This window comes from Magnolia sinica, chromosome 16 (genome assembly GCF_029962835.1).
Source record: "Magnolia sinica isolate HGM2019 chromosome 16, MsV1, whole genome shotgun sequence".
In the NCBI taxonomy this organism is placed as follows: domain Eukaryota; kingdom Viridiplantae; phylum Streptophyta; class Magnoliopsida; order Magnoliales; family Magnoliaceae; genus Magnolia; species Magnolia sinica.
In genome coordinates this window covers 72,770,626-72,781,383 of record NC_080588.1, presented here as the reverse complement: position 1 = coordinate 72,781,383, position 10,758 = coordinate 72,770,626, and the positions used below count along the sequence as shown (strand labels likewise).

General features: G+C 39.3%; 1 protein-coding gene across 1 annotated transcript; it reads left to right on the top strand.

Moving 5' to 3' along the window:
* The first annotated feature begins 335 nt into the window (after positions 1-335).
* On the top strand, positions 336-6,482 carry LOC131229182 (uncharacterized). The gene is made up of 3 exons (XM_058225071.1): positions 336-675; positions 773-988; positions 6,092-6,482. Exons 1-3 carry the CDS (start codon positions 448-450, stop codon positions 6,158-6,160), a joined length of 513 nt encoding a protein of 170 aa, XP_058081054.1. The 5' UTR covers positions 336-447; the 3' UTR covers positions 6,161-6,482.
* The last annotated feature ends 4,276 nt before the right edge of the window (positions 6,483-10,758 follow it).

Genomic DNA, 10,758 nt, shown 5'->3' with positions numbered 1-10,758 from the left:
GTTTCTTAGGTCCACTGTAATGTTTATTTGACATCCAAATTGTTGATATGGTCATACAGATCTGGATGAAATGAAAACACAAGTATCAGCTTGATAGAAAACTTTTGTGGCCCACTAACTTTTTAATGGCAATCACCACTGTTTTATGTGGTGTGGTTTTCCTGAGATTTTGATCTGATTTATTTTTTAGCTCCTAAGCTAAAATGATCTTAACAAGCGTATGGACGGCATAGATATACAAAAAATTCATCGAGGTGGGCCCCACGGTCGCGGCCTGACCGAAGTCGGTGTTACCCTGACCTGACCGAATCCGCTTCCACAAAAGTCCTTTGTGACCTTCTTCCCTCTGTCTTTCTATCTCTCGTATTAATAACTCCAACCAAGCTCCCCCAAATCTCACTCCAACATTACAAAGATAATATTACCAATCTACCCCTTTATCTTGAAATGAAAGACGACGATCTCCCCACGACGAAGAAAGACGGTGCTGCTTCTGCGACGGACTCAGCTCTATTCGGCAGAGGACGGTACAAATTCTGGGCTCTGGCAGCGATCCTCCTCCTCGCCTTCTGGTCCATGTTCACAGGCACCGTCACCCTCAAATGGTCCGCTGGAAACCTAAACCGGCTCTCCGACGACATCGATGCTCCTATCCACGATGATCTCGATGTCCTTGTACGTCTCCCTCTCTCTGTATATGGCCCTTTCGATTCAGATAAGATCCTGGCCTTCTATCTGTCGCATCGGTGTCATTATTGTGATCTGCGTGCAGGAAATTGAAGAGAGGGAGAAGGTGGTGAAGCACATGTGGGACGTGTACACTCACAGCCGTCGGATCCGATTGCCGAGATTCTGGCAAGAGGCGTTCGAGGCCGCGTACGAGGAGCTGGCTAGCGATGCTCCGGGTGTTCGGGAGGCGGCGATCTCTGAGATTGCGAAGATGTCGATGCGGATGATCGATCTGGAACCGCCGCCCCGGCAATCGACGGTGTGTATTTTTCTTCAAATTCTCTTCATATTCGAAATAGATTTCGTTTCTTATCCTGTAATTTGAGGCAATTTTCCTGTGCAAACCCTCACTTGCAAACCCTCACTTGGGAGGAGATGAGGTTGATTTTCACTTTAGAGGAAAATGACCATTTTGCCCCTGCCGATCTTTTTTAGTCCCTTTTCGGATCTGTTTCATATTCCGTTGATTTTGCGTTCCTTTTTTCCGGATCTGCGACTGTTTCGCTATTCGTTGCCTTGGAGTCGGTTGGAGTTTTTCCACCTGCGGAGATTTACCGTTTTGCCCCTAGTCTTTTGCACAATGACCAGTCGGTTTTTATTTTTATTTTTATTTATTTTATTTTTAAACTTTTCGATTAACTCATGGAATTTCTTTTTATGGTTTTTCGCCTTCTGGCTCTCTCTGCGTGCAAGGATTATGCTAAATTTCACCTTTTAGAAAATTGCTATTTTAGCCCTGCGATTTCCCCACCATTTTTTGCCATGTTAAAGGTGTTACTAATAGCATGAAATTACAGTTTTGCCCATGTAGACTTGATAAGGACAATGGCAGCTTAAGTTATATTATTGGCTTTGGTCAGATGTTGCTTTCTCCAGACAGGAGAGGACTATTAGTGATGGAGCACTTATATGATACTCAGGCTGCGTAGGATGCTTGATATGCAGCCACTTAGAAATTATACACGTAGCATATATTAACTGAAAATTAGAACTGACAAGATTGTGCATCCAACTGTTGTGAAGTCACAATACTAATATGAGATTGGTTGAACGTTCCTATCCTCCTATTTGTGGACACTTGTTTGCGGAAATAGAACCGTTGATGTTTTCATTTCTAACCATCCAATAAATTCCCAACAATCTGATAGTCAGATAATCAAATAAGCGTAATTCTTGGTTCATGATGCATCTAAATGGGTTGAAATAATTTGGACGGTTTGATTTGACTACTTGGATGTGAGATGTACAATTTCTAAGTGCCTGTTTATCATCCATCACACACTGGCCACTGTCAAAGTATCAAAAAGTTTTTCTCATACTGATATTTAAGTTTTGAAGCTCTGGTGTGTCACATCCACCATTCATGTTCCATACATGGTGCTGAAAATCAGACTGTCCACATTGTAGTGTCCTTTGTGGGTGGAGCATAGGCACCGATCAAATGATTCCAACCATCAAGTGGTGGCTTTCAAATGGATGATTTAAATAAAATGGTCAACTGTCTGGATTCACCAATCATAATCAGATAGTTGAGCTTGTTTGATCAGTGTGAATTTCAGGCTGTTGGCCCTTCCAACAACAGGGCTACCGGTTTGGATTGTCTTGTATTAATGTCACATTATATGGGGGATGGGGGTGGCAATGGACCTAGTCCCCCCAGGTCCTGGCCCTAGCCTTAATCATGTTGAAAAAGCCCTGGCCTACAAGGCCGGATCAGGCTTGAGAACAGCCCTATTAAAAAATATAGAAGTAATCAAATGTTTGAGATAGTTCAATCCAAGATTTTTTTTTTTTGGTTTCTGGATATCCTTTATCTCCAAGTCCCATCATATAAGGGTCCGGCTCCATGTCTTAGTGGGAGACAAACTCTGTTTCAACATTGAGACCAGGGATGAGTGCCCATCTGGTGTGGGTGTGTGTGTGGGGGTGTAGGAGTGTGTTAAAAAAAAAGAGGAAAAAGTCCCATCATATAAATGGTTTGAATCATTGAAACATGCCACACATTCAACAATTGTCTTTAAGCTACAAGTATGGTGAATGGGAGCCACTTGCAAGTATGGTGGATGGGAACCACTCGCAAGTGTCTTCAAACTACACATACAGTGGTGGCCCACTTGATGATTGAGCCCGGTCAATGAGGCAGGGCAGGCCATTCATCATTGGTACACAAGGCCTATATTTCAAGCCAAAACCTGGTCCTCAGGGGCCAAGTTTGGAGCCTAAACCCTGGATGTGAGATGTACAATTTCTAAGTGCTTGTTTATCATCATTCACACACTGGCCTCTGTCAAAGTATCAAAAGGTTTTTCTCATACTGATATTTAAGTTTTGAAGCTCTGGTGTGTCACATCCACCATTCATGTTCCATGCATGGTGCTGAAAATCAGACTGTCCACATTGTAGTGTCCTTTGTGGGTGGAGCATAGACACCGATCAAATGATTCTAACCATCAAGTGGTGGCTTTCAAATGGATGATTTAAATAAAATGGTCAACTGTCTGGATTCACCAATCATAATCAGATAGTTAAGCTTGTTTGATCAGTGTGAATTTCAGGCTGTTGACCCTTCCAACAACAGGGCTACTGGTTTGGATTGTCTTGTATCAATGTCACATTATATGGGGGATGGGGGTGGCAATGGACCTAGTCCCCCCAGGTCCTGGCCCTAGCCCTAATCATGTTGAAAAGGTCCTGGCCTACAAGGCTGGATTAGGCTTGAGAACAGCCCTATAAAAAAAAAAGATAGAAGTAATCAAATGTTTGAGATAGTTCAATCCAAGATTATTATTTTTTTGGTTTCTGGATATCCTTTATCTCCAAGTCCCATCATATAAGGGTCCAGCTCCATGTCTTAGTGGGAGACAAACTTTGTTTCAACATTGAGACCAGGGATGAGTGCCCATCTGGTGTGGGTGTGCGTGGGGGTGTAGGAGCGTGTTAAAAAAAAAAAAGAGAGGAAAAAGTCCCATCATATAAATGGTTTGAATCATTGAAACATGCCACACATTCAACAATTGTCTTTAAGCTACGAGTATGGTGAATGGGGTATGGTGGATGGGAACCACTCGCAAGTGTCTTCAAACTACACATTCGGTGGTGGCTCACTTGATGATTGAGCCCGGTCAATGAGGCAGGGCAGGCCATTCATCATCGGTACACAAGGCCTACATTTAAAGCCCAAACCTGGTCCTCAGGGGCCAAGTTTGGAGCCTAAACCCTATACCGGGCTGGGCCAACTGGCCCGTTGCCATCCCTAATTGTGCATGATGGACCCCAACTTAAATGATGCTGGTTAACTGTGATGTGGTGAAGCCCCTAAAAACAATATATTCTCAGTTTTCTCCTATTTTTGTTCTTTTTTTTTGTAGTTTCTTGTCCTAATTGTCTTATTTTGCTTAAGATTAGGGTAACTCTTAATTAATAATCTTGGGATTGCCTATATTTAGAGAAAACCCATTAATGCTAGTGTGGGGAAAGGGAAGAACTCAGTAGGAATTGGAACAAGTCAAAAGATCTTTTGGGAATTGATATACCCATATGATAAATGCTCTCTTCTTTTTATGCTTTTGGTAATACAACACTACAACTTTTTATCATTCGGTGTATTATGTCAATAATATTGGTGACTAAGTAGTTGTTCCCTATCGTTCCTTGTCCCCTTTTCTTTTGAGGTTTGCTACAATGCATCCCCATGCATTGCAATATGATACTTCTGGCTTCAGCTTTTGGATGTGGGGTCACCTTTAATTATCCAAACTGTTCATATGATGGGGCCTCACTTTGGGTGGGGATCAGACAAAACCTAAAATCTCCTCGACTGGAATATTTCAATGATTTGATAATTTGACTTATTTCCTTTGAATATGAACAGTCTAGTCAGCCTTTGAAAATAATCAAACATTGTAAATCTTTCACTATGAGAGTTTTTATGGAAAACCCCCATTCACAGAATGAGGTCTATGGTATGAACGGTTTGGGTCACCGAATAAAACACGGGTCAACAGCTGAAGTCCTGATGTATCTATTCGCAATGTGTTGGTATGTGTTCTAGCAAACTTCCTTTGGGCTGTGGGCTTGTTTCTACTTTTCTCTATGGCCTTCCCTTAGTTCTTTGGTTTTCTTGGCTTCACTGGCTTCCTCTCTCTTTGGAATAAGCTTGCTTAATTTCTAAGAAGGAGAGAAAAATACCTCTTTTTTTTAGTTTATTCAAGACCCCACACATCCAACCCAATAATTAATGTTCTGTTCCTATTTAGTGTTCAAAAGGCCTGATTTTACTAGAGCAATTCATATAGAATCAAATTATCAAGGGATGATACAAAAAAGCAAGTATTTTGAACAACCATGGTTTTAAATCTCAGTTTCGAAGCATGTAATTGACAACTCCAGAAGTTATATGTGTTGATAAATGATATACATGGGATATTGAGTAGTGATCTAGTGGATTAAGTGTACAGGAACTTTTCCATGCACATAGTTTCATTTGGACTCGGTAGCATCTAGATCAGCTATCTGGACCGTCCATTAGGTACAGTGCACTCTTCATAGGCTGGCTTTAAAAAATTCACAAGGATCAGATGATCCAAACTGTGCAGTTAGTGGCATGTAGAATGGATGCAGAAGATTGTTTATGGAAGATAGGCACAGTCACAGATATTAAGAACCATATGATTGCTGTGATATTTGTCCAGTAGTGGGAGAAGAGGAGACAGGCTTTAATGGACTATTCAGATATGTGATGTAAATGCTGACAAGTCGAAATGCAGCTGTTCATTGCACTTGCATGCTAGAGCATTATTCTGGGTGCTGGTACCTTTGAATTTTGGACAATTTCTATAGAGTTGAAGATAGAGTGGGCCCCACATAATCAGTAAATACGTGTAAACACCATGCAGATTCCATACACAAGCTGTACTCATCATCCTTATGGTCAGTACAGGTTTGTCATTGGTATCTGCCCATATTTACTGATTTCATGACCTCCAACACCATCTTTATAGTTACATTGGTCACATTGTCAATGTACACCTATGCAGCGTTGGTAGAACTTCTGACAATTTGGATCGCGTTGTAAATGCAGTCCTAGTAGCATTGTGTCATTGTTTGGAGCCCAATAAGATTTATCAATACGCCATTGTACATAAGGAACTATATGAATACATAAGGTCTCTGTATTTTCAAGGTAGCGGTGAATTTCGAATGATTTGGTGTCCAATTTCCAGTATATACTTGTATTGCACTGTTGCGTGGGGCCCTAATCCAATTCCTGTGATATTTATAATCATGCAATCAACTTAAATAGTCAGATTATGCTAGTATTTGAAAATTTTCTGATGAATGGCGATTCTTTGATCATTCCCAGAACTCTAGAGTAAAGAATCCCAAGGGAGAGGAAGGCAAGAAGGCATTGATAGCAGTAGATAATCGATGACAGGCAATGTGAGGCCTGCCCACGTGTTTCCCACAGTGCCCATTGAGTTCTCATCAGTTTTCATGTGCTATTGCAAGGGTGATTAGTACATGTATTTTGCATATTACTGTTAAAAAGCTTCAAACCTTTTCATTTTCTGCCTTTCTTCATTCTCTATATGTTTTGTTTTGGTGGGACTTCGCTCTTCACCTTTATGTAACCCCTTTTTGACAGGGAATGGGGAAAGTTCCTTTTAAGAGAGACTTCCAAGTGCATGGTAGAAGTTATGTTTTGCTCCCCTTACTTTTTAAGGTCTGTTTATCCAAATTCACCATATTGACTATGTATTGAAAATGTTCTGGTTTCATATTTCTTATGCACATATGCACATATATATAATCTTTTAACAGAACGAATTGAGCAATGAACAAGCTGAAATTAGAGATGGTAAGAGTTCTTCGGGTGCAATCTAGAAAAATGTATCCCGGCAGTTTAACAATATACCTATAAGAGAGGTCCCTTGTGAGCTAGTCCAACCTTGATGCTACTGTTGCTCTTCTTCTTCTTCTTCATTTTTATTTTATTTTATTTTTTATTATTTTTATTTTGGGTCCGTTCTTATCATCCTCTGGCACACCTGAGGATCGTCCAGGGCCTGTTCATGGTGGGAGAGAAGAGATGAATGGTCCAGATTCCACACGTGGCGTGATGTCACGGGTCTCCTGTTTCATGTTTCCTTGCGTTGGATGCCTTGGTATTTCTCTATTTCATCAGCGGCGATACTGAAATCGATTGACGATTTATCATCTGTGTACCAGCCCACTTAGGCCCTGCTACCTAGCGTGACTCAAGGTAGGAATAGGGGGCGTGCCTGCAACTAATTCAGCCCTGCATGGGGCGCAAGTTGCATGAGATCCACACCATCCATCAGGTGTGCTGCCTTGTGTTCATCCTGAAATCCAAAAATCAGGTCAATCCAAAACTCAGGTGTCCACAACGTCTGAAACAAATGGATGGCATCATGGTCCACAATCTCTGAAATAAATGGATGGTCCAAAATTTTTTGGTATAGTTTTTTATTTTAAACCACCGATTTGTTTTTAAATTATGGACCGCCTGATCAACAGATCGCCTTCATGCCTTATGCTCGTATACGAGGCCCACACGCTAGCTGGGTATATTTAAAAAAAGTTAATGGAAAGTGATAGTAGAAATAAAAAATCACACGAAACTTGAAAAAGGACTCTTTGGTAATTATTGTAATACTCCATAAACTGTACGGAAGGTGCTAAACATACCCTTGCCCAAAAATAAAATGGGAACAATGGTTGGTGGCCTAATTCTATCGTAGGGATCAACGTCTTTTCATAAAATTGTAGCTTCGCCTTATTAGTGGACATGAATAATTTCCCCCAAAAGCATCTAAAAAGTGGGCCAAAATCTGATGGATTGCTCGGATCTCACACATGGCATCCACTTGTGGACATAAATTTGCATGGTGACTTATGTGCCTCTGTCACCCTTATATGGCAATTGGTAGGGTTTAAGTGGTAAACTCCTTCAAATTTTTTTTCAGGTGTAAAGTGTTTACGTGCTATTTTGTTTGGCTTTCAAATGGTAATATGTTTATTGGTAAATAAATTATGTATTTAGCTAATTTGTAAAGTGTTACAATTTATAAGTAGGTATTTATATCGAATTACAGAAAAATGAAGTAATTTTTTAAGGCCCTAAGAAAGTATCAAAGCATGAATGCAATGGATGGATAGGATGTTCTCCACTCATCACAGTGGCCCCCAAATGCAATTTGAAAGTTTTAATGGTGGATGTCCCATAATTCCCCCTTGTGTACTCCAGTTGATGATCATTATTTTTATTTTATTTTTTGTTATCGGAGAGTACCAAGGGATGCACACGATAGATAAGATGGATGTACCATATACATTACGGTGGGTCCCAGAAATTACTGAGTGTATATCAACATTTGTGTTCTAATATATATAATATATACAATATCAACGATTATGTTCGAACATATATAATGCCGTTTTAGCTATAATCTCAAACAGGTTTCAGAGTTGTGATGTGTTTCCAAGCTTTAAAGCATTTATAGGCAATTGTAGCAATCCAAATAACCTCTGTAATCCCTTTGCAACTAAATTTTTTTATAATCCTTTAAAAAAGATTATTTGGTCAGACGATGGTTTCTCTAGGAGTCCTATTAGAATAAGCTTTACAAGTCCTAAAATAAGTTTATTTTATAAGGATGCATGTGGGGCTTGCTCTGATATGTGTATGGCATCAGGGATTGTCTCATGATGAATGTTGGATGGCCCAAAAATTTTAAAATGCAACTATCATCCAAACTATCTATGCCATGGACTACAAAATTTTTAGATCAAGGTGAAAGTTGGCCCCTTGGGATTTCATGGGGTGCTACATCACATGAACGATTAAGATTTTGTGCTCATATCATGAGAGATGGTTTTGAAAAAGTTCTCGTGAATTCTCATGAGAACTATTACGCATGTGTGAGCTTTCCTCTGTATTATATATATGCATTTACATATTATATACATTTCTCTCTTTAAACGTTCGCCTATGCACGAGTATACGTGGCAGAATAAAGCCCTCACTTTCTTGGCTTTTTTCGTTAACCAATTTTGATTTTGATTTGATTTAAATGTAGGGTTGACTCAAATATAAAAATATATTTGATTTAGAATCTCCACTAACCAAATGAAATTTGAAATCTATGGCTAACTACAAACCGTAGAATCGCTTGAGGGTCGGGGAACCATAAGATTCCCCAACTCTAGTGATGCCGGTGGTTGGGTTACAATCGTAGATTTTGAGTAAGAGTTTCAGTTATAAGACAAGAAGGGATTAGACACTCTCTTACCAGCATTGAGTATGGTTTCTACTTTAAAGGATGTGTGATTATTAGGAGAATTATGGAAGCTTCTTTGACCAATTATCATATGTTTTTACTATCTTTTTGAGAAAGTGAATAAGCGTCTTGTTGTTAGCTTCAATCCCTCCATTCATCTATGGTCAATAGGGGCTTAGTTGGTGCCTATTGACTTTGAATTGTTCAAATACTACCAGGATATACTCATGGCCATTAGATATCTTAGGGCTGATTTTGCCGACGATATTGATATTCGACAGTGAGAAGGGCCACGATGTTGTCAGGTTGTATAATTCAGAAGCAGGTGTGTGAATCTAATTCACGCACACTTGACATTTGAACCATGTCTTAATGTGCTGGCAGCTATCTGTCTTCATAGCCAATCAGTAGTATCTTAGGCATATGATCTTTTTAGCCATCATGTGATTGTTCATATGTGGATCATGGATTCCATCGTGGACTTTAGACATGAATTTTGTAGCTTCTATCCCGTCCACGCATCATAGTAAGACTTGGTTGAAGAACCATTGGTACAGGATGTTGCCATTCATTATGAATTGTACAACCAGTCGTTGAATAGATTGATTATAAACTAGACACAAGATCTAGCCATCCTCTTAACCACCGCCAGTGATCAACAATCATGCATTTTGTGAAAGGATAAAGGTTAGTCATTCCTTACGGATCCTTTTTGCCTTATGTATAAAGATTGATTCTTTCACCAATAAAAACAATAAATTCCTTAAAAAATAAAGATGAACATATAAATAAAAGAAATGTCGAAAATTGCCAATTTTATTAATTGAATGTGGTCCATTACAATCGACAAAGTATAAATAACTTAAAGAAATAAACAAATAAGAGATAAATATATAATTGATTTATAAGAACATATGATTGAAGCTAATGGTTAGCCGGTTGTGACTAGATAGATGTGATCATGTAAGTAAGAACTCAATTGATCGGAATCGAGTAACTTAGGGTTGTTGCCATTTAATCTAATCCTACTGTATTATAGCGGTGGATGCTATACAGTAATGATATATACTATAATTAGGCTATGATATGCTAAGATAAAAGTAAAGAAAGAAGAAAAATAAATTGAAAAGTAGATAGATGTGTTTGACATTGGGCATCGAGCTCTTCTTCGAGTGCTCGTTTTATACCTTTTCGTGTCGGCTAAATCCTTGACGAGTTTCCTTGCTAATCCTGGATCTTCTGTATTTTTTATAGCATGTGTTGTGAATAAGGTCTTTGGATAGATCCAAAACTAGTGGCTTTTCAAATATTCTTCTCGTAGTTGATCCCTTTATGGGAGATCTTGGTGGCTCCCTAATCAAATTCGGGATCGATCTGGGAGCATCTATCAGGAATCCCATAACTCATATCGATTATGAATATGCATCTAGATGACCCAATAAAAACACCTTTGCATTTAACTCATTGCTCCATGATGGTTTGTTGGAGGGATTAGATGGCTGGGATCCACATGATACTAATATGTTATTGGATGGGTTAGATCGGATCTTCTATTGAGTTCTTCCATTCTCTTTATTCTGATTATTGTACTATTTGGAACTCGATTTGTTCAATGTTTGCTTCATCTTGAGTTGGGTTTGAACCACATCCGGATTCACTTGGAAACCGATTCAATCGAACACTCAAGATTTTCAAGGCCTTTAGGAATTCTCCAAATGTTTTTTGAAAA

Coding starts and splice junctions, on each gene's coding strand:
- LOC131229182 (XM_058225071.1), top strand. CDS start 448: ATGAAAGACGACGATCTCCCCACGACGAAGAAAGACGGTGCTGCTTCT. Junction 676..772: donor ACGATGATCTCGATGTCCTT/GTACGTCTCCCT, acceptor ATCTGCGTGCAG/GAAATTGAAGAGAGGGAGAA. Junction 989..6,091: donor CGCCGCCCCGGCAATCGACG/GTGTGTATTTTT, acceptor GATCATTCCCAG/AACTCTAGAGTAAAGAATCC.